The sequence below is a fragment of the Oncorhynchus mykiss genome, chromosome 9 (assembly GCF_013265735.2).
Source record: "Oncorhynchus mykiss isolate Arlee chromosome 9, USDA_OmykA_1.1, whole genome shotgun sequence".
Classification (NCBI taxonomy): Eukaryota; Metazoa; Chordata; class Actinopteri; order Salmoniformes; family Salmonidae; genus Oncorhynchus; species Oncorhynchus mykiss.
The window spans coordinates 37,923,872-37,949,077 of NC_048573.1; the positions used below are offsets into that span (position 1 = coordinate 37,923,872).

Consider the following 25,206-nt stretch of genomic DNA (forward strand, 5'->3'; position numbering starts at 1 on the left):
ACAAGTCTCTTCAGCTGTGTTTTCACCTCAGGTGGACTGTGTCTGTACTGTATTTAGGGACAAGCCAACACTCTGTGGTATCGGAGTACCATATCAGCTCACACATCTGGATACAGTATGGGGACTAGAGGTCTGCTCATGACACTGGTAAGGTTATTGGAGAGGGTCGCAGTGGTTTATCATGCTCAACCATTTACTTGGATGTAGTTTGGGATGGGACTTTCTGTGTTCATTCAGACTAGGATTGGAATAGCATATTTAAATCAAATGTATCATACTGATTAAGTAACCAGAGTTTAAGCATTTTGTGTTGAAGATATAGTGCTTTAGATCTTTGGGTCTGGAAGGTGCGCGAAATCTGGAAGTGTGATATTTTTTTTTAGCAGTGTTTAGTAACCAGTATGCAGTCTTACATTCATGTGCTCCTTCTCTGGTTCAGGCTGTTGAAGAGCTCCAGACTGCTTTTCAGTCACCACAAGCCTCCGTTTATGGTCTCAAACTGGTCTTGAATGTTCAAAAAAACTAAATTCATAACCTTTACCACATCTGGTGGCTCATCCATTGAAAAAGTGTAATCCTATAAATACCTACAGGTTAAGTCGGAAGTCTACATAGACCTTAGCCAAATATATTTATATATTTGTATTTCACAATTCCTGACATTTAATCCTAGTAAAAATTCACTGTCTTAGGTCAGTTAGGATCACCACTTTGTTTTAAGAATGTGAAATGTCAGAATAATAGTAGAGAGAATGGTTTATTTCAGCTTCTATTTCTTTCATCACATTCCCAGGGGTTAAGAAGTTTACATACACTCAATTAGTATTTGGTAGCATTGCCTTTAAATTGTTTAACTTGGATCAAACATTTCGGGTAGCCTTCCACAAGCTTCCCACAATAAGTTGGGTGAATTTTGGCCCATTCCTCCTGACAGAGCTGGTGTAACTGAGTCAGGTTTGTAGGCCTCCTTGCTAGCACACGCTTTTTCAGTTCTGCCCACACATTTTATATGGGATTGAGGTCAGGGATTTGTGACGGCCACTCCAATACCTTGACTTTGTTGTCCTTAAGCCATTTTGCCACAACTTTGGAAGTATGTTTGGGGTCATTGTCCATTTGGAAGACCCATTTGCGACCAAGCTTTAACTTCCTGACTGATGTCTTGATATGTTGCTTCAATATATCCACACAATTTGCATTCCTCATGATGCCATCTATTTTGTGAAGTGCACCAGTCCCTCCTGCAGCAAAGCACCCCCACAACATGATGCTGCCAACCCCTTGCTTCACGGATGGGATGGAGTTCTTCTGCTTGCAAGCCTCCCCCTTTTTCCTCTGAACATAATGATGGTCATTATGGCCTAACAGTTCTATTTTTGATTCTTCAGACCAGAGGACATTTCTCCAAAAAGTACGATCTTTGTCCCCATGTGCAGTTGCAAACCGTAGTCTAGCTTTTTATGAAGGTTTTGGAGCAGTGGCTTCTTCCTTGCTGAGCGGCCTTTCAGGTTATGTCGATATGGGACTCAATTGCTGTGGATATAGATACTTTTGTACCTGTTTCCTCCAGCATCTTCACAAGGTCCTTTGCTGTTGTTCTGGGATTGATTTTCACTTTTCGCACCAAATTACGTTAATCTCCAAGAGACAGAACGCTTCTCCTTCCTGAGCGGTATGACGGCTGCGCGGTCCCGTGGTGCTTACACTTGTGTACTATTGTTTGTACAGATGAACGTGGTACCTTCAGGTGTTTGGAAATTGTTCCCAAGGACTGGACTCTATTTATCATGCATCCTTTTGCTTTATTACAAATGCCAAATAACTCACCCACCATTGCACCTTGGACCTCACTTTATATGCGCAGAAAGATACATTTGTACATGTTCATCTACAAAGGCCTTTCTGGTAAACTCCCTCTTTACCTCTGTAGTCGGGTCTCCTTCACACCAGTCTCAACGTCAACAGTGAAGAGGCGACTCTGGCATGCAAATTGCAAAATATAGACAACATTGCTGGATAATATAACGAAACAAAATATTTTTTGGTTCCCTTTTAAAAAAGCTACATTCAAGCTTGCAGGAATAAATTGCAAAGAAAAAGCCATATCTCAGACTGGCCAATAAAAATAAAAGATTAAGATGGGCAAAATAACACAGACACTGGACAGAGGAACTCTGCCTAGAAGGCCAGCATCCCGGAGTCCCCTCGTCACTGTTGACGTTGAGACTGGTGTATTGCTGCCAGTTGACGACTTGTGAGGCATCTGTTTCTCAAACTAGACACTCTAATGCACTTGTCCTCTTTCTCAGTTGTGCACCGGGGCCTCCCACTCCTCTTTCTATTCTGGTTAGAGCCAGTTTGCGCTGTTCTGTGAAGGGAGTAGTACATGGCGTTAGACTGACGAGTTTCAAAAGAAAGTTATTTGTTTCTGGCCATTTTGAGCCTGTAATCAAACCCACAAAACCCACAAATCTAAAGACCAGTTTTATTGCTTTTGTAACCAGCACAACAGTTTTCATATGTGCTGACATAATTACAAAAGGGTTTTCTAATGATCAATTAGCCTCTTAAAATTCTAAACTAACACAACGTGCCATTGGAACACAGGAGTGATGGTTACAGATAATGGGCCTTTGTACGCCTACGTAGATATTCCATTAACAATCAGCCGTTTCAAGCTACAACGATCATTTACAACATTAACAATGTCTGCAGTGTGTTTCTGATCAATTTGATGTTATTTTAATGGACAAACATATGTACTCTTCGTTCAAAAACACGGACATTTCTAAGTGACGCTAAACTTTTGAACAGTAGTTTATATAAATGTATATATAGAGAATGAGATGGTGGTGAGATGAGCTCAGCTAAATGTCTTTATGTTCCCATGGCTTTCAGTCCCATTCATTCTTATGTACACTTTAACCGTACCTTATTGAGCCCGTACTCACAATAGAGACAGGCTCACCTTTCAGGGAAATACCTTTTTTAACCAATGCATCTGTTCTTGTCTGGTTTGCTCTGTAGTGTCTGGGGATTGTCAGTGTGTCCTCTGAAGAGTTACTGCATCGACAGAAGAGAATCTGGATTGTAGACTCTTTTAAGATAGAAGAGGCGAGGCCCGGACCTTATCCTTATGTACTGGGGACCGTAAGTAAAGATCACCCACTCTTTTGTCGAGAGGGAAATGCCTCATTTTTCTATGTAATCACATGTGCATTGATACAAACACACACACACACACATCACACACATGGTCGAACAAGTAGGGGGACGGACGGACACGGGTGCACATGCACGCATACGCAAACACACACACACACAAATTCATGCACTGAATGGATGTTTTGTTTCAGGTTCAGATTGAGAAGGCGTTCCGTGTGGGTTTCCATCTACATGGTCAAGGGGTTGATCTGGAACCCAGAGGAAAACTGTCCATCAACACAGACACCGGAGATATCGTAGTTCATGGAGAACTAGACTACGAGCTTTACCAGAAACTTAAGGTGGGAGAGAATGGAACTCATTAACCATAAAAAAAATTCAATTAAAATATATTTTTTAATGACATTTAGAATTGGCCAAATAATTTATTTGAAACAATTCTAATTCTACAAATTTTAATTACACTGAACAGAATATAAACGCAACATTTAAGGTGTTAATCCCATGTTTCATGAGCTGCAATAGAAAATCCCAGAAATGTTTCATATGCACAAAAAGCTTATTTCTCTCAAATGTTGTGCACATCAAGAAGCTGATTAAACAGCATGATATTACACATTTGCACCTTGTGTCCATGTATACATTGTTTTTCTCAGAGGCTATCCATCATTTTTTATTTTACCTTTATTTAACTAGGTAGGTCAGTTAATTAAGAATAAATTCTTATTTTCAATGACGGCCTAAGAAGAGTGGGTTAACTACCTTGTTCAGGGGCAGAATGACAGATTTTTACCTTGTCAGCTTGGGGATTCGATCTTGAAACCTTTTGATTACTAGTCCAACGCTCTAACCACTAGGCTACCTGCCGCCACATTTCCCAGTCTGCGCGATCAAAACAATCTTGAAGCATGGATTCCGATAGGTTAGCCCAACGTTGAATCGACCTTAGCACCGGTACTTCCTGTTTGAGGTTCTGTCTATAGGAAGGGAGGAGAAAAAATGTAGTGATCTGATTTGCTGAAGGGAGGGCAGGGGAGGGCCTTGTAGCCATCTCAGAAGGGGGAGTAACAGTGCTTGAGTGTTTTTGCGGCAAGAGTCAAATGTGTCAATGTGTTAATAGAACTTCGGTAGAGTTTTCCTCAAATGTGCTTTGTTAAAATCCCCAGCTACAAAATATGCGGCCTCAGTACATGTGGTTTCCAGTTTGCACAGAGAGAATAGGGACTGTAACATACTCATAGAATCATGGCTCTCTCAGGATATACTGTCCCCGTCCATACAGCCAGCTAGGTTCTCAGTACATCGCGCAGACAGGAATAAAGAACTGTCCTGGAAGTAAAAAGACAGTGGTGTATGTTTAATGATTAACTACTCGTGGTGTTTCAACCCTCGCAAGGCTGCCGGCCCAGACAGCATTCCTAGCCACTCCTCAGAGTCTGCTGTCCCCACTTGCTTCAAGATGTCCACCATTGTTCCTGTACCTAAGAAAGCAAAGGTCACTGAACTAAATGACTATGCCCCACAGCACTCACTTCTGTCATTACGAAGTGCTTTGAGAGGCTAGTTAAGGATCATATCACCTCTACCTTCCCTGACAACCTAGACCCACTTTAATTTGCATACGGCCCCAATAGATGCAATCCCTATCGCATTGCACACTGCCCTATACCATCTGGACAAGAGAAATACCTATGTAAGAATGCTGTTTATTGACTATAGCTCAGCCTTCAACACCACAATACCCTCCAAGCTCATCATTAAGCTCGCGGCCCTAGGTCTGAACCCCTCCCTGTGCAACTGGTTCCTGGACTGCCTGACGGGCCTCCACCAGGTGTTGAACACCTCCACTACACTGATCCTCGTAAAAGCAGGGGAGCTGGTTCCACTCTGTTTGGCCATTTTCTGTTGCTTTGTCGTGAAAAACTGAGCGGGTCGAACACAACACGTCAAACCTGTAACACATAGATAGACAGGCTAGAAATGTTTTAACAACGGAATTTTGCATTCAATTGCCCCTCCCTGTTGCATACAACAAGCTTCCATTCCCCATCACAAAGTGATTAATGGACGAGTTAACTAGTAAATACCAGTTGGAGGGCCATTCAAGTGTTTTTTTTTTACACTTGGTTACGAACATACCACACCATAACACCGCTAACCATCCACTGTATAACAAATATTAATTTGAAGCACAAGACCTATACTTTGACATGTTGTGGAATGTTGTGCGGTGTACAGTTTTTGTTTCAATCGATAAAAATGTAAATAAAAATATAGAAAAACAGTGCCCAATCTCTCATTACTTCATTCAACTGATGAGAGACACTTGAAGAGTTGAATTCCAAAACACCAGCTGTGGAAAAGGTATTCAATTGTCATGATAGAGTAAAAGTACAGATACCTTAATTAATAGAAAATGACTCAAGTAAAAGTGAAAGACACCCAGTAAAATACTACGTGGTTTTAAATATACTTAAGTATCAAAAGTAAATGGAATTGCCTAAATGTACTTAAGTATCAAAAGTAAAAGTATAAATCATTTCAAATTCCTTATATTAAGCAAGCCAGGCGGCACAATTTTCTTTTCTTTTTTTCTTTTCGGATAGCCAGGGGCACACTCCCACACTCAGACATTTACAAACAAAGCATTTATGTTTAATGAGTCTGCCAGATCAGACGCAGTAGGGATGACCAGGGATGTTCTCTTGATAAGTGTGTGAATGGGACCATTTTCCTGTCAAAATGTGATGAGTACTTTGGGCTGTCAGGGAAAAAGTACGTTAATTGTCTTTAGGAATGTAGTGAAGTAAAACAAAAACATACTGTATATATCTCATAGTAAAGTAAAGTACAGATACCCCAGAAAACTACTTAATTAGTACTTTAAAATAGTTTTATTCAAGTCATTTACACCATTGCAAAACACTATATATCTATTTTCAGAAATGTTGGTAAATTTGCTTTAACTGTTTAAATAAATTCTGAAAGAAATTGGTGTCTTTTTCACTGTCTAATCATGACATGTGGTTGTTCTTTTCCACCTAGAGGAACATCTACCTATCTGAGAATGATGTTCATTGACTACATCTCAGCTTTCAAAATCATAGTGCCATCCAAGCTTATCACTACGCTCAGGACCCCGGGACTAAACACCTCCCTCTACAACTGGATCCTGGACTTCCTGACAGGCCACCCCCAGGTGTCGAGGCTAGGCAACAACCCATCCCCCATGCTGAACTTCAACACAGGGGCCCCTCATGGGTTCGCGCTTAGTCCCCTCCTGTACTCCCACGACTGCGTGGCCATACAAGACCCCAATAGTTTGCCGACGACACAAAGGCCGATAACACAGATGACATTGAGACAGCCTATACGGAGGAGGTCAGAGACCTGGCAGTGTGGTGCCAGGACAACAACCTCCACCTCAACTTCAGTAAGACAAAGGAGCTGATCGTAGACTTCAGGAAACTGAAATGGGGGCAAGCATCGACGGGCTGTAGTGGAGCGGGTCCTCGGTGTCCACATCACTAAGGACCTATCATGGTCTACACACGCCAACATAGTCTTGAAGAGGACACGACAACGCCTCGTCCCGCTCAGCAGGCTGAAAGATTTGGCTTGGGCCCGCAGATCCTCAAACATTTCTACAGCTGCTTCATTGAGAGCATCATGACTGGCTACATCACCGCTTGGTATGGAAACTGCTTGGCATCCGACCACAAGGGACTACATAGGGTAGTGTTTACGTCCCAGTAAATCACAGGGGCCGAGTTCCCTGCCATCCAGGACCTCTAACCCAAGCGGTGTCAGAGGAAGGTCCTAAAAATTGTCAAAGACTCCAGCCACCCACGTCACAGACTGTTCTCTTTGTTACCGCATGGCAAGTGGTACCGATGCACCATGTCTGAAACCAAAAGGACTCTGAACAGCTTCTACCCCCAAGCCATAACGATGCTAAATAGTTAGTTAAACATTTAATCAAATAGCTGTATTGACCCTTTTTACACTTTTTTGACTCATCATACAGTGGGGCAAAAAAGTATTTAGTCAGCCACCAATTGTGCAAGTTCTCCCACTTAAAAAGATGAGAGAGGCCTGTAAGTTTCATCAAATGTACACTTCAACTATGACAGACAAAATGTGAAAAACATCCAGAAAATCACATTGTAGGATTTTTAATGAATTTATTTGCAAATTATGGTGGAAAATAAGTATTTGGTCAATAACAAAAGTTTATCTCAATACTTTGTTATATACCCTTTGTTGGCAATCACAGAAGCCAAACGTTTTCTGTAAGTCTTCACAAGGTTTTCACACACTGTTGCTGGTATTTTGGCCCATTCCTCCATGCAGATCTCCTCTGGAGCAGTGATGTTTTGGGGCTGTTGCTGGGCAACACAGACTTTCAACTCCCTCCAAAGATTTTCTATGGGGTTGAGATCTGGAGACTGGCTAGGCCACTCCAGGACCTTGAAATGCTTCTTACGAAGCCACGAAGCCACCCTTGAAATGCTTCTTACGAAGCTTCTTACGAAGCCGTTGCCCGGGCGCTTTGTTTGGGATCATTGTCATGCTGAAATACCCAGCCACGTTTCATCTTCAATGCCCTTGCTGATGGAAGGAGGTTTTCACTCAAAATCTCACGATACATAGCCCCATTCATTCTTTCCTTTACACGGATCAGTTGTCCTGGTCCCTTTGCAGAAAAACAACCCCAAAGCATGATGTTTCCACCCCCATGCTTCACAGTAGGTATGGTGTTCTTTGGATGCAACTCAGCATTCTTTCTCCTCCAAACACGACGAGTTGAGTTTTTACCAAAAAGTTATATTTTGGTTTCATCTGACCATATGACATTCTCCCAATCTTCTTCTGGATCATCCAAATGCTCTCTAGCAAACTTCAGACGGGCCTGGACATGTACTGGCTTAAGCAGTCTGGCACTGCAGGATTTGAGTCCCTGGCGGCGTAGTGTGTTACTGATGGTAGGCTTTGTTACTTTGGTCCCAGCTCTCTGCAGGTCATTCACTGGGTCTGAGAACCCCCGTGTGGTTCTGGGATTTTTGCTCACCGTTCTTGTGATCATTTTGACCCCACAGGGTGAGATCTTGCGTGGAGCCCCAGATCGAGGGAGATTATCAGTGGTCTTGTATGTCTTCCATTTCCTAATAATTGCTCCCACAGTTGATTTCTTCAAACCAAGCTGCTTACCTATTGTAGATTCAGTCTTCCCAGCCTGGTGCAGGTCTACAATTTTGTTTCTGGTGTCCTTTGACCTTCTCATTTTGTCTGTCATAGTTGAAGTGTACCTATGATGAAAATTCCCTCTCTCCTCTTTTTAAGTGGGAGAACTTGCACAATTGGTGGCTGACTAAATTATTTTTTGCCCCACTGTATATGCTGCTGTTGGTGTTTAAAATCTGTCACTTTATTCCTAGTTATGTGTACATACAGTTGAAGTCGGAAGTTTACATACACCTTAGCCAAATACATTTAAACTCAGTTTCTCATAATTCCTGACATTTAATCTTAGTAAAAGTTAGGATCACCACTTTGTTTTAAGAATGTGAAATGTCAGAATAATAGTAGAGAGAATGATTTATTTCAGCTTCTATTACTTTCATCACATTCCCAGGGGGTCAGAAGTTTACATACACTCAATTAGTATTTGGTAGCATTGCCTTTAAATTGTTTAACTTGGGTCAAACATTTCGGGTAGCCTTCCACAAGCGTCCCACAATAAGTTGGGTGAAATTTGGCCCATACCTCCTGACAGAGCTCGTGTAACTGAGTCAGGTTTGTAGGCCTCCTTGCTAGCACACACTTTTTCAGTTCTGCCCACACATTTTCTACGGGATTGACTTCAGGGATTTGTGATGGCCACTCCAATACCTTGACTTTGTTGTCCTTAAGCCATTTTGCCACAACTTTGGAAGTATGTTTGGGGTCATTGTCCATTTGGAAGACCCATTTGCGACCAAGCTTTAACTTCCTGATTGATGTCTTATGATTTTGTTTCAATATATCCACACAATTTGCATTCCTCAATGATGCCATTTATTTTGTGAAGTGTACCAGTCCCTCCTACAGCAAAGCACTCCCACAACATGATGCTGCCACCCCCGTGCTTCACGGTTGGGATGGTGTTCTTCGGCTTGCAAGCATCCTCCTTTTTCCTTTTTTGTTACATTTCTCCAAACAGTACGATCTTTGTCCCCATGTGCAGTTGCAAACCGTAGTCTGGCTTTTTTATGGTGGTTTTGGAGCAGTGGCATCTTCCTTCCTGAGCGGCCTTTCAGGTTATGTCGATGTAGGACTCGTTTTACTGTGGATATAGATACTTTTGTACCTGTTTCCTCCAGATCTTCACAAGGTCCTTTGCTGTTGTTCAGGGATTGATTTGCACTTTTTGCACCAAAGATCATCCCAAAGATGAACCAGACTTGTGGCTGTCTACTATTTTTATATGAGGTCTTGGCTGATTTATTTTGATTATCCCATGATGTCAAGCAAAGAAGCACTGAGTTTGAAGGTAGGCCTTGAAATACGTCCACAGGTACAGCACCAATTTACTCAAATGACGTCAATTAGCCTCAGAAGCATTTTCTGGAATTTTCTGGAATTGTTCAAGCTGTTTAAAGGCAGAGTCAACTTAGTGTATGTAAACTTCTGACCCACTGGAATTGCAATACAGTGAATTATAAGTGAGATAATCTGTCTGTAAACCATTGTTGGAAAAATTACTTGTGTCAAAGTAGAAGTCCTAACTGACTTGCCAAAACTGTAGTTTGTTAACAAGAAATTTGTGGAGGGGTTGAAAAACGAGTTTTAATGACTCCAACCTAAGTGTATGTAAACTTACGGCTTCAACTGTATCTAGCTTATGACCTCATACCCCTGCACAATGACTCAGCACTTGGTACCCCATGTATATACCAAGTTAAAGGTGCTGCATAGCCAATTCGACGTCTGAATTCATACTTCTTGCAGTTCACGGAGCAGCGCAGCGCTGTTGTGAAAGATGTTGTCAAGGAAATGAGTTTGTGTTACACAGGACCTCCTGCCCCCACCTACCGTCAACCAATCATGTCAATGCGAAACTAGTCGGAGCCTTCCGCATTGTAAAAAAAAAAAGTGGGAGCTACACGGTGATGCAGTACGCAGCTAAACTTAGCCTATGCATGCCTCCGGAGGCTCCTTATTTGCGCCACACCTACGGATCTTCCGACCACAATTTCGGATCACGCATAAATGTCTCTTACTCATTGTGTATTTATCATTACATTTATTATTCCATGTTTTACTTTTCAATTATTTCTCGATATTATATATCTCTGCATTGTTGGCAAGGGCACATAAGTAAGCATTTCACCGTTAGTATACACCTGTTATTTACAAAGCATGTGACAAATAACATAATATTCCTCTGACACCACCTTGTATATAGGTCCTGAATGGCAGGAAGCTTGGCCCCAGGGATGTACTGGACCGTACACACAACCCTCTGTAGTGCCTGGGGACCCATGACAAATCTTTTCAGTCTCCTGAGGGGGAAAATGTGTTGTCGTTACCTCTTCACAACTGTCTTTGGACCATGATAGTTCGTTGGTGATTTGGACACCAAGGAACTTGAAACTCTTGACCCGCTCCACTACAGCCCCATCGATGTTAATGGGGGCCTGTTCAGCCCTCCTTTTCCTATAGTCCACGATCAGCTCCTTTGTCTTGCTCACATTGAGGGAGAGGTTGTTGTCCTGGCACCACACTGCCAGGTCTCTGACCTCCTCCCTATAGGCTGTCTCATCATTGTCGGTGAAGGCCTACCACTTTTGTGTCGTCAGCAAACTTAATGATGGTGTAGAAGTCGTGCTTGGCCATGCAGCTGTGGGTGAACAGGGTGTAGAGGAGGGGACTAAGCACGCACCCCTGAGGGGCCCAGGTGTTGACGATCAGTGTGGCAGATGTGTTGCTGCCTACACTTACCACCTGGTGGCGGCCTGTCAGGAAGTCCAGGATGCAGTTGCAGAGGGAGGTGTTTAGTTCCTTAGCTTAGTGATGAGCTTTGTTGGATGCTGAGCTGTAGTCAATGAAAAGCATTCTCACATAGGTGTTCCTTTTGTCCAGTGGGGAAATGGGATGTGTGGAGTGTGATTGAGATTGCATCATCTGTGGATCTGTTGAGGCGGTATGCGACTTGGAATGGGTCTAGGGTTTCCGGCATGATGGTGTTGATGTGAGCCATGACCAGCCTTTCAAAGCACTTCATGGCTACCGACGTGAGTGCTACGGGGAGGTAATCATTTACCTTCCCTAACTTGGGCACAGGGACTATGGTGGTCTGTTTGAAACATGTAGGTATTACAGACTTGGTCAGGGAGAGGTTGAAAATGTCAGTGAAGACACTTGCTAGTTGATCACGCATGCTTTGAGTACATGTCCTGGAAATCCGTCTGGCCGCACGGCTTTGTGAATGTTGAACTGTTTAAAGGTCTTGCTCACATCAGAGAGCATGATCGCACAGTCGTCCGAAACAGCTGGTGCTCTAATGCGTGCTTCAGTGTTGCTTGCCTCAAAGTGAGCAACAAAGGCATTTAGCTCGTCTAGTAGGCTCGCGTTACTGGCCATCTTGTGACTGGGTTTCCCTTTGTAGTCCCTACTAGTTTCCAAGCCCTGTCACCTCCGACGAGCATCAGTTCCAGTGTAGTAGGATTCAATCTTAATCCTGTATTGATGCTTTGCCTGTTTGATGGTTTGTCTGACGGCATAGCGGGATTTCTAATAAGCGTCCGGATTAGTATCCAGCTCCTTGAAAGCGGCAGCTCTAGCCTTTAGCTCCGTGCGAATTTTGCCTGTAATCTATGGCTTCTGGTTGGGATATGTACATACGGTCACTGTGGGGATGACGTCGTCAATGCACTTAATGATGAAGCCGGTGACTGAGGTGGTATACTCCTCAATGCCATTGGATGAATCCCAGAACATAATGGTCTGTGCTAGCAAAATTAGTCCTGTAGCGTAGTACTTCCTGCTTTAGTTTTTGCTTTTAAGCAGCAATCAGGAGGATAGAATTATGGTCAGATTTGCCAAATGGAGAGTGAGGGAGAGTTTTGTATGCGTCTCTGTATGTGGAGTAAAGGTGGTCTAGAGTTTGTTTTCCTCTGGTTGTACATGTTACATGCTGGTATAAATGAGGTAAAACGGATTTAAATTTGCCTGCATTAAAGTCCCCTGCCAATAGGAGTGCCGCTGCTGGATGAGCATTTGATTTTTGCTTATGGCCCAAATGTATCTACATGTATTGGAACTACATTTTACATGACATTAAATACACTGCTCAAAAAAATTAAGGGAACACTAAAATAACACATCCTAGATCTGAATGAATGAAATATTCTTATTAAATACTTTTTTCTTTACATAGTTGAATGTGCTGACAACAAAATCACACAAAAATTATCAATGGAAATCAAATTTATCAACCCATGGAGGTCTGGATTTGGAGTCACACTCAAAATGAAAGTGGAAAACCACACTACAGGCTGATCCAACTTTGATGTCCTTAAAACAAGTCAAAATGAGGCTTAGTAGTGTGTGTGGCTTCCACGTGCCTGTATGACCTCCCTACAACACCTGGGCATGCTCCTGATGAGGTGGCGGATGGTCTCCTGAGGGATCTCCTCCCAGACCTGAACTAAAGCATCCGCCAACTCCTGGACAGTCTGTGGTGCAACGCCACGTTGGTGGATGGAGCGAGACATGATGTCCCAGATGTGCTCAATTGGATTCAGGTCTGGGGAATGGGCGGGCCAGTCCATAGCATCAATGCCTTCCTCTTGCAGGAACTGCTGACACACTCCAGACACATGAGGTCTAGCATTGTCTTGTATTAGGAGGAACCCAGGGCCAACCGCACCAGCATATGGTCTCACAAGGGGTCTGAGGATCTCATCTCGGTACCTAATGGCAGTCAGGCTACCTCTGGCGAGCACATTGAGGGCTGTGCGGACCCCCAAAGAAATGCCACCCCACACCATGACTGACCCACCGCCAAACCGGTCATGCTGGAGGATGTTGCAGGCAGCAGAACGTTCTCCACGGCGTCTCCAGACTGTCACGTCTGTCACATGTGCTCAGTGTGAACCTGCTTTCATCTGTGAAGAGCACAGGGCGCCAGTGGCGAATTTGTCAATCTTGGTGTTCTCTGGCTAATGACAAACGTCCTGCACGGTGTTGGTCTGTAAGCACAACCCCCACCTGTGGACGTCGGGCCCTCATACCACCCTCATGGAGTCTGTTTCTGACAGTTTGAGCAGACACATGCACATTTGTGGCCTGCTGGAGGTAATTTTGCAGGGTTCTGGCAGTGCTCCTCCTGCTCCTCCTTGCACAAAGGCGGAGGTAGCGGTCCTGCTGCTGGGTTGTTGCCCTCCTACGGCCTCCTCCACGTCTCCTGATGTACTGGGCTGTCTCCTGGTAGCGCCTCCATGCTCTGGACACTACGCTGACAGACACAGCAAACCTTCTTGCCACAGCTCGCATTGATGTGCCATCCTGGATGAGCTGCACTACCTGAGCCACTTGTGTGGGTTGTAGACTCCATCTCATGCTACCACTAGAGTGAAAGCACCGCCAGCATTCAAAAGTGACCAACACATCAGCCAGGAAGCATAGGAACTGAGAAGTGGTCTGTGGTCACCACCTGCAGAACCATTCCTTTATTGGGGGTGTCTTGCTAATTGCATATCATTTCCACCTGTTGTCTATTCCATTTGCACAACAGCATGTGACATTTATTGTCAATCAGTGTTGCTTCCTAAGTGGACAGTTTGATTTCACAGAAGTGTGATTGACTTGGAGTTACGTTATGTTGTTTAAGTGTTCCCTTTATTTTTTTGAGCAGTGTATATTGAAATGTATTTTTTTCTGTATGGGTATTGCGTTGTGTTATTTTAGTTTGGTTTAGTTCTTATTAAATGTATTGCTTGATAGCTCGATAGTTTGCTTGATTGGTTGATGTATTGATTGGTTGGTTGGTTGAATGACTGGTAGATTGATTCACATCTTCCTTATCACATGGGACTACAGCTGACATTTGAGGCCCGAGATACATCCAATAATGCATTGGACACCCGGCTGGGAGTGGAGGTGGAGATTCTAGACATCAATGACAACCCCCCAGTTTTCCAGAGTAACACTTACACCATCAACCTGAAAGAGTCTACTTCACAGGGTAAAATATTCTATTTGTTTGTGTCTTTCTTTCTTTCTTTCTTTCTTTTTTATTTTATTCTCGCTGCCTTCATTTTATTTATTGCGGATAAAAGAAAACCACACTGTGAGTTCCCTCAGAATGTTTAGGATGCATTGTTAATGTAACTGTTAAGTGTTTCCAGTTCTTCTTTGAAATATTAACTATAATTATTTACAATATGAGTGAAATAGTTTTCATTTTTTTAAGTATGTTAAAACGCAACTGTTCTGTGTTGTAATGGTGTGGACGTACCCCAACAACAAAATGGTGTGGGCGTATACTGGTCATTAAAAATATTAAATGGAGTAGACCACAGATTGGCCAGCTAATCCTCATCTGGAGGATGACATCAACCTCTATGAGGAAATAGCAAGCATTTTTGAAGCAGTCTGTTTTTAGATGTTTTTTTAAGTGTTTCATTCTCCAATTTATTATTTGGCCACACATATGAGTATAGGCTGAGTCAACAACACAATTTGAGTATGAGTTAACAGAATAGACACTTTTAAAAGTGAGATTTTCAACGGACGGTTACTTTAAAATCGACACAAATTGCAGACATTGACAAACGGATTTTGCTGCGAAACACACAGAGTAAGTATTTTGAGTGAACCTGCAATGTGGTTGTCCTTTATCTATGATTGGTTGAATTGGAGCCTCTGAAACCATGACTCTCTGTTTCCTCTCACATCAGGAGATTTTGTGACAGCTGTAGTTGCAACAGATAAAGATCAAAGCAACACAAACAATGGCACCTTTGACCTGAAGATTGTCTCCATCACCCCTACGCCCCCAGACAACCTGGAGTTCTTCCTTGAGCAAAGTGGTCCAACTGGAATCATCAAATTCAAAGGGTGTCTGGAGCACGAGGTAAGAGGTGCCTCTATTTATGTCTATAATCTTTCATTCATTCACTTTCAACTATAGTGTGATTGTTTCAATCTTCCACTTCAGAAATCAAAGAAATACACCATCCTGGTGGAGGCTAAAGATCGTGGAGAGGTGGTTCAGCTCTCCAGCACCTGTACAAACATCATCACTATAGAGGATGGAAACAACCATCTGCCTGTCTTCACTGGGCAAACGGTGGGCAAAATGATTCTATCCTCTTCACTTTATCACAAGATGTGGTGGAGGTATTTGTTCAAATATATTAATGATTCTCCGGAACCACAACTATATCCCTCTTATAATGTACCATCCTCCTGGGATATTATATTATTTCAGGGTGCAGGAAGCATCAAGGAGAGAGACAGAGGTGATGTACCAATTCTTCGGCTCCAGGTTTCAGACCAAGATACCAAAGGTACTGTAGCCTGGAAGGCCAAATACACTATCCACGGAGACAAGGACCAGAACTTCAGAATCACCACTGATCCAGACACCAACGAAGGAGTCTTGTTTGTTGAAAAGGTCTGTTCCCTTTCAAATAAGTTAATGCCTCCTAAATAAGATAATGTATGTCATGTGAGACTTTCAGATATTCTGCAATTTACATTTTTAAAGTTGTGGTTCTATTAATCATATTTTTGTTGTTGTTGTTGTTGTTGTTGCAATCAAACTAATAGCAGACCTGTAGTATTAGTTGTAGTAGAATCTGATGAACTGTGCTCATAGATGTGGTTGCAATAATCATATCCCTGTATCCATTTGTTTGACTAAACACTAAATCATCTTTCCGTAAACCACATTCTCCCTCTGTCTCCTGGTAGCCTCTGGACTACGAGGATGGCTCTCAGAGGAACCTGTCAGTCAGTGTAGAGAACGAGGCGCCCTACTTCTCTTGTAAGGTCAAAGGTCGTCCTGCCATGGGCCTGTGGAATGTGGTCACCACAGGGGGGGTAACTTTGACAGGTGAACAGCCCCTGCTGTCCACCCGCCAGGTGACGGTCACGGTGGAGGACATCAACGACCCGCCCATCTTCACCCCCACCATCAAAAATGTGACGGTGGAGGAGAATGTGGAGGTTGGTTGGTACCTGGAGACGTTCACTGCCATCGATCTGGACAGGAACCATGCCAACACCTTCAAGTAAGACTGGGGATGCATTTAACCCACCCTTCAGTGGGACTTCTGTTCTATCTCCTACTGTACAGTTCTGCAGCACCTCCTACTGGTTTATCAAGCTAGACTGGGAATCTAGGCCAGTTCTCCATGACATTTTCTTTTTACAGTTCATTACCAATTTATTACTATAATTAATTTGACCTCAAACCACAGATCATTCTTGATTTTTATAAAAATTCTACTAAAAGTGTCATACCTAGATCATATGTTGTGATGATGCACACTCTTGAAGCCAATCAGGCCAACCAAGCCAACATTTTGCTAGACCTGTAGTCGAAAACACATCTTACATGCCCAAACCATGTCTTGTAGGTACGTGAAAGAAAAGGACCCTTCTGACTGTGTGGCAGTAGACACAAAGACCGGCAAAATAACCACAACTAAGATCTTAGACCGAGAGTCACCTTATGTGAAGAACAATGTCTATCAAGTGACAGTGATTGCTATTGATGATGGTAAGAACTATAAAAAGTAATATTCCAATACAGTAAATTATACCAAAATCAGTCAAATAACACTGTATCGGTATATCATCCACGGTGCCACCAGCATGTGTCAATTGAGAGTTTCTCTGATTGACAGGCCAGCCTCCCATGACCGGAACTGGAACGCTCAACATCCACCTGAAGGACCAGAATGACAACCTTCCGGAGCTTGAGATGGCCACCATGGACATGTGTCTTTCAGATGAGCACACCGAGGTCAACATCACAGCCTACGACCTGGATGAAGAACCCTACAGCGGACCCTTCTACTTCCAGCTCCAAGGGGACGATGTCAAGGGCAAGTGGAGGATTGACCCCGACAATGGTGTGGTTTTCCTCCTCATAAATGTCTCATACACTCTATCTGACCTCTCATTCATAATACGTTATTCCATATGGGCTCTTTTCCTCTCTACATACCTACAGTTGAAGTCGGAAATTTACATACACCTTAGCCAAATACATTTAAACAGTTGTTCACAATTCCTGCAATTTAATCCTAGTACAAATTCCCTGTCTTAGGTCAGTTAGGATCACCACTTTGTTTTAAGAATGTGAAACTAACTTCCGGCGCCGACAGAGATGGCCGCACCGCTTCGCGTTCCTGGGAAACTGCAGTATTTCGTTTTTTTTACATGTTATTTCTTACATTAGTACCCCAGGTAATCTTAGGTTTTATTACATACAGTCGGGAGGCACTACTGGATATAAGAACAACTCACCATCATTACGACCAGGAATACGACTTTCCCGAAGTGGATCCAGTATTTTGCCCACCACCCAGGACAATGGATCAGATCCCAGCCGGCGAACCAAAACAACATCGCCGTAAAAGGGGCCGACAAAGCGGTCTTCTGGTCAGGCTCGGGAGACGGGCACATCGCGCACCGCTCCCGAGCATACTACTCGCCAATGTCCAGTCTCTTGACAACAAGGTTGATGAAATCCGAGCAAGGGTAACATTCCAGAGAGACATAAGAGACTGTAACGTTCTTTGCTTCACGGAAACATGGCTCACTCGAGACACGCTATCGGAGTCGGTACAGCCAGCTGGTTTCTTCACGCATCGTGCCGACAGAAACAAGCATCTTTCTGGTATGCCTTATGATTAACGAGACGTGGTGTGATCATAACAACATACAGGAACTCAAAGTCCTTCTGTTCACCTGACTTAGAATTCCTCCCAATCAAATGTCGACCGCATTATCTAAGAGAATTCTCTTTGATTATAATCACATCTGCATATATTCCCCCCCAAGCAGACACATCTAACTTTATTTGACTCTATGTAAACTGGAAACCACATATCCTGAGGCTGCATTCATTGTAGCTGGAGATTTTAACAAGGCTAATCTGAAAACAAGACTCCCTAAAATGTATCAGCATATCGATTGTGCTATCAGGGCTGATAAAACCCTGCATCACTGTTATTCTAACTTCCGCAGCGCATATAACACCCTCCCCCGCCCTCCTTTTGGAAAAGCTGACCACGACTCCATTTTGTTGCTCCCAGCCTATAGACAGAGACTAAAACAGGAAGCTCCCGCGCTCAGGTCTGTTCAACGCTGGTCTGACCAATCCGATTCCACGCTTCAAGATTGCTTCGATCACGTGGATTGGGATATGTTCTGCATTGCGTGTCAAACAACAACATTGACGAATACGCTGATTTGGTGAGCGAGTTTATTAGCAAGTGCACAAGTCCATAGAAACTATTAAAACATTCCCAAACCAGAAACCTTGGATTGATGGCAACATTTGTGCGAAACTGAAAGCGCAAACCACTGCTTTTAACCAGGGCAAGGTGACCGGAAACATGACCGAATACAAACAGTGTAGCTATTCCCTCCGCAAGGCAATCAAACAAGCTAAGCGTCAGTATAGAGACAAAGTAGAGTCGCAATTCAACTGCTCAGACACGAGGTATGTGGCAGGGTCTACAGTTAATCACGGATTACAAAAAGAAAACCAGCCCTGTCGCGGACCAGGATGTCTTGCTCCCAGACAGACTAAACAACTTCTTTGCTCGCTTTGAGGACAATACAGTGCCACTGACACGGCCCGCTACCCAAACCTGTGGACTCTGCTTCACTGAAGCCGACGTGAGTAAAACATTTAAACGTGTTAACCCTCACAAGGCTGCAGGCCCAGACAGCATCCCCAGCCGCGTCCTCAGAGCATGCGCAGACCAGCCTGCTGGTGTGTTTACGGACATATTCAATCAATCCTTATCCCAGTCTGCTGTTCCCACATGCTTCAAGAGGGCCACCATTGTTCCTGTTCCCAAGAAAGCTAAGGCAACTGAGCTAAACGACTACCTTCAGTCATCATGAAGTGCTTTGAGAGGCTAGTCAAGGACCATATCACCTCCACTCTACCTGACACCCTAGAACGACTCCAATTTGCTTACCACCCTAATAGGTCCACAGACGACGCAATCGCAACCACACTGCACACTGCCCTAACCCATCTGGACAAGAGGAATACCTATGTGAGAATGCTGTTCATCGACTACAGCTCAGCATTTAACACCATAGTAACCTCCAGTCTCGTCATCAAGCTCGAGACCTGGGTCTCGACCCCGCCCGTACTGGACTTCCTGACGGGCCGCCCCCACCCAGGTGGTGAGGGTAGCTAACAACATCTCCACCCCACTGATCCTCAACACTGGGGCCCCACAAGGGTGCGTTCTGAGCCCTCTCCTGTACTCCCTGTTCACCCACGACTGCTTGGCCATACACGCCAGGACACCTGGCGGAAAAATGTACGGAAAAATGTATCACTAGCCACTTTAATGCCACTTAATATAATGTTTACATACCCTACTCATCTCGTATGTACATACTGTACTCTATACCATCTACTGCATCTTGCCATCTTTATGTAATACATGTATCACTAGCCACTTTAAACAATGCCACTTTTATATGTTTACATACCCTACATTACTCATCTCATATGTATATACTGTACTCTATACCATTTACTGCATCTTGCCTATGCCGTTCTGTACCATCACTCATTCATATATTTTTATGTACATATTCTTCATCTCTTTACACTTGTGTGTAGAAGGTAGTTGTGAAATTGATAGGTTAGATTACTCGTTGGTTATTACTGCATTGTTGGAACTAGAAGCACAAGCATTTCACTACACTCGCATTAACATCTGCAAACCATGTGTATGTGACAAATACATTTTTATTTTATTTTATTTTTTATTTGAAATGTCAGAATAATAGTACAGATACTTATTTTTTCAGCTTTTATTTCTTTCATCACATTCCCAGTGGGTCAGAAGTTTACATACACTCAATTAGTATTTGGTAGCATTGCCTTGAAATTGTTTAACTTGTTTAGCTTCTCACAATATGTTGGGTGAATTTTGGCACATTCCTCCTGACAGAGCTGGTGTAACGGAGTCAGGTTTGTAGGCCTCCTTGCTCACACACACTTTTTCAGTTCTGCCAACAAATTTTCTATAGGATTGAGGTCAGAGCTTTGTGATGGCCACTCCAATACCTTGACTTTGTTGTCTTTAAGCCATTTTGTCACAACTTTGGAAGTGTGCTTGGGGTCATTGTCCATTTGGAAGATCCATTTGCAACCAAGCTTTAACTTCCTGACTGATCTCTTGAGATGTTGCTTCAATATATCCACATAATTTTCCCTCCTCTTGATATTTTGTGAAGTGCACCAGTCCCTCCTGCAGCAAAGCACCCCCACAAAATGATGCTGCCACCGCCATGCTCCACGGTTGGTATTGTGTTCTTCGGTTTGCAAGCCTAACACAGACTGCATTTCTCCAAAAAGTACAATCTTTGTCCCCATGTGCAGTTGCAAACCGTAGTCTGGCTTAGTTTGGTTTTGGAGCACTGGCTTCTTCCTTGCTGAGCGGCCTTTCAGGTTATGTCGATATATGACTTGTTTTACTGTGGATATAAATACTTTTGTACCTGTTTCCTCCAGATCTTCAGAAGGTTCTTTGCTGTTGTTGTGGGATTGATTTGCACTTTTCGCACCAAAGTACGTTCATCTCTAGGAGACAGAACGCGTCTCCTTCAAGGGGTATGACGGCTGTGTTGTCCCATGGTGTTTATACTTGCGTTCTATTGTTTGTACCAATGAACGTGGTACCTTCAGGCGTTTGGAAATTGCTCACAAGGATGAACCAGACTTGTGGAGGTCTACCATTTGTTTTCTGAGGTCTTGGCTGATTTATTTTGATTTTCCCATGATATCAAGCAAAGATGCACTGAGTTTGAAGGTATGCCTTGAAATACATCCACAGGTACAGCTTCAATTTACTCAAATGATGTCAATTAGCCTCAGAAAAGCCATGACATAATTTTCTGGAATTTTCCAAGCTGTTTTAAGGCACAGTCAACTTAGTGTGTGTAAACCTCTGACCCACTGGAATTGTGATACAGTGAAACAAGTGAAATAATCTGTCTGTAAATAATTGTTGGAAAAATTACTTGTGTCATGCCTAAAGTAGACGTCCTAACCAACTTGCCAAAACTATAGTTTGTTAACAAGACATTTGTAGAGTGGTTGAAAAAATGAGTTTTAATGCCTCCAACCTAAGTGTATGTAAACTTCCAACTTCAACTGTAGCTTTTGCACAAGAAGGCCTCATGCCACATTCACATGCTCGTAACCTCAGAGTTCAAATCAATGTAGGTTATTTGCATAGAGCCTCCTATTGGTTGATTCTGATACTTCCCAAGTGGGACACTCGGAATCATCTTTCTACAACGAGTTAGCAAGTCAGAAATTTCAGAGTTTTCTATTTCCGACTAGCATGTGAATGTGGCATAAGTCTCTCAATACTATAGGCCTATACTTCATGCAGTTCTCAACTAGCTAAACTAATGCTATTGCTATCTCTCTTTCTCACTACACATCCCTCCAGGCTACACAGTGAACCTGGTGAAGGAGAACACAGTGTACGCAGGTCACCACGAGCTGCTGCTGAAGGTGTTTGACCTGCAGGGTCAGGGTGCCCTCCACAACCTGTCTGTTACCGTGTGTGACTGCTCCAGGGTGGCCAGCTGCCGCATGCGCAGGGCCACTGGATCCAAGATTGGAGAGAGTGCTGTAGGGATTGTCATTGCTGCCATGTTGCTACTACTAGGTATATAGTCTTTTGAGTCTTGTGTTTGGTGGAAAAGACAAACTGGCCTACATCACCACCTAGTGTTTATTTGGCAAAATGGCCCCCACTAAATACATTTAGAACAGGTTAGTGTGAATGAAGATTTGTATCTAATCAAAATGTGTGTCCCTCCTAGGTTTTCTACTGTTGGCTCTCCTGATGACTTCTAAGAGAGATCTGAAGCTGATCCCTCTCGATGAAATCTCTGGAGAACATCTGCTCAAATCTAACATTGAGATCCCAGGAACTGATTGCAAGGTAACCACAGACAACATTACTATCACTACAATCACATGTTCTTCTCTGGAAATGATACGATATGCTGTTTTTGATCCCAGGTGCCTACGGCTACCATACTCCAAGTGGACAGCCAGGTGGAAACGAAAGCTGCTTTTCAACCCACCAAGAAGATGTTGGTTAGGAAACCTGCAATGTTCAATCAATCAATTATTTTGGTTCATACTGGGCATATTTGACAAATGGAAAACTGTGTAACCATGACAAGTCAATATTATATATTTTCCCAGGCTGTACAGAAGTCAGCCAGTATGCGAGCACAGGTACGTTCAGGATATTCCAAGTATTCCTCCTCCTACCAAGAGCAACAACAGGGAGAGTTTCAACGAGGAACCACCCTGCGCAAGGTAGGTTATATAGCAATCAAATAAATCTACTACCTTTATACATTTTTGCCCTGTCCATTCAATTCTCAGTGGCACTGTGTTACAGCAACGTTTAACATTTTGTTTCAGAGTGCGCCCACAAAATTACGCTCCAACGGTTATTATGAACAGGTATTTCAAAATGGCATATTTCAATTAACCTTATGTAAGCAATTTTTTCTGAGACTTTCATTTTTACTAATGTTGCATTGTGTTCTGTGTAGTGATATTGTGTTTCTCATCACTCAGGTGTCAATGGTGAGCAGATCAATGAAGACAAGAACAAGATACTCCTCATGGGAAGAAGATAATTGTCTCGACAAATCCGGGCACTTGATGACCCAACTGAATCAGGTAACAATGTGCAACAGTCACAAACAGTCATTGCTGTAATCAATGAAAAAAAAAAACTTTCTAATTGTGATTTTTTTTTATGTACTAGTTGAACTGTTTTCTTGTTTGTCGATTAACCTTATTGTGACCACAACTCTCCTCCATTCACTTCAATCTCTCCCTCCCTCCTGCCCTCCTTCCATCCATCTCTCCACCTTCTCCAGAGGATGTACACCCTGCAAGTTCAAGGAGAAGAGCTGGGGGACTATGCCCCGCACCCCTACGTTGAAGAGGGGGACCTAGAGACAGACCTCCAGCTGGATGCTATTTCCATCCCTGAGACCCTCTTCGACCAGGACACGCTCCTCTACCTGGGCCCCAGGTTCAACACCCTGGCCTCCATCTGCAACACCGCAGACCTCAGCGCATCCTAAGCCCATCTTGCCCTCACCCTCTGGGGCAAAAGGCTCTGCCAGGACTGGCTAGATAGCATTGGCATAGCAGGCTAGGTCACCGGCCACATTCCTGGATTATAAACTGGACTGGATCACTCATTCTTCAAATGAGGTAGAACAGCAAACTTGCTCTTGCAAAATCTGGAAGCAGTGTCATTTTTTTTTTTTTTTTACAAAAACCATCAAATGCACACAGGACTATGAAGATCAGTGATCAATCAATACAAAGACCAAGATGGAACTCAGTGTTGAAAGGAGAACAATGAAATCGACCACTGAGAACACACACAGAGAGAGACATGTAGTGGGAAAATACTTGCATGGCATTGACTTGGCTCTGTGCTTTTATGAATGCGATGGCTGCAATTTAGAGGTGAATTAACAGTGAACATACCACACCATCGCTTACCTCTTTATTCTTCAGAAAATACATTGAGTCAGAATAGTGTAATATTGTTTTCTACGATGGTTATGATGATGATTCCCAAATCAAATTGTATTTTTCACACGCTTCGTAAACAACAGGTGTAGACTAACAGTGAACTGCTTACTTACGGGCCCTTCCCAACAATGCAGTGAAACAATATATACATAGTAGAAAAAAATTGAACAAAAAGTATAAAAACAATAACACAAGGAATAAATAGACAAGTAATTAAAGCTTGGCTATATACACGGATTACCAGTACCGAGTCAATGTGCAGGGGTACGAAGTAATTGAGGTAGATATGTACATACAGGTAGGGATATAGTGACTAGGCAACAGGATAGATAATAAACAGTAACTAACAGCAGTGTATGGGGTGAGTCAAAAGAGATTAGCGCAAAAATAATCAATGCAGATATTCCGGGTAGCTATTGGTTAACTGTTTAACTATTTAGAGGTCTTTTAGCTTGGGGGTAGAAGCTGTTCAGGGTCCTGTTGGTTCCAGACTTGCCGTGCGGTAGCAGAGAGAACAGTCTATGATTTGGGTGGCTGGAGTCTTTGACATTTCTTAGGGTATTCCTCTGACACCGCCTGGTATAGAGGTCCTGGATGGCAGGGAGCTCGGCCCCAGTGATGTGCTGGTCCGTACACACTACCCTCTGTAGCGCTTTGTGGTCGGATGCCAAACAGTTGCCAAACCAAGTGGTGATGCACCCCGTCAAGATATTCTCAATGGTGCAGCTGTAGACATTTTTGAGGATCTGAGAGCCTATGCCATGCCAAATCTTTTCAGCCTCCTGAGGAGGAAGAGGTGTTGTCGGCCCTCTTCACAGCTGTGTTGATGTGTGTGGACCATGATAGTTCCTAAGTGATGTGGACTCCGAGGAACTTGAAGCCCTCAACCTGTTCCACAACAGCCCCATCTATATACATGGGGGCATGCTTGAATTACCAATGAAAGCTTGGGTTGAAAGTTTTGCGCTGAAGTCTGGTTGATTTATTTGTTTGTGTTGGTGTTGGCTTTGAATGTATATTCTATAAGTGTTTTTTGGTATCTAAATAAAGGTTTTACGTTCATTTCGTTTTACATACGTAGTAATGCAGAGTTCTGTGGTATATTTTCGATGCATCTCAAGTCACGGTTTCAATGAAACAAACATCTTTCCAAAATATACGTTTACTGTGATGTAATGTTTAATTCC

At 43.2% G+C, this 25,206-nt stretch overlaps 1 protein-coding gene and 1 pseudogene across 1 annotated transcript; one reads left to right on the top strand and one right to left on the bottom strand.

Moving 5' to 3' along the window:
* Positions 1 to 25,091, top strand: LOC110532007 (cadherin-13). The gene is made up of 17 exons (XM_021615579.2): positions 1 to 147; positions 3,028 to 3,150; positions 3,357 to 3,506; positions 14,251 to 14,395; positions 15,111 to 15,286; positions 15,371 to 15,502; positions 15,644 to 15,829; positions 16,129 to 16,448; positions 16,797 to 16,939; positions 17,067 to 17,294; positions 21,885 to 22,106; positions 22,264 to 22,385; positions 22,466 to 22,543; positions 22,655 to 22,771; positions 22,880 to 22,921; positions 23,039 to 23,143; positions 23,347 to 25,091. The coding sequence occupies exons 1-17, from the start codon at positions 118 to 120 to the stop codon at positions 23,554 to 23,556; spliced, it is 2,529 nt and encodes an 842-aa protein (XP_021471254.1). The 5' UTR covers positions 1 to 117; the 3' UTR covers positions 23,557 to 25,091.
* Positions 24,869 to 25,206, bottom strand: part of LOC110531162 — a 4,471-nt pseudogene continuing 4,133 nt past the window's right edge.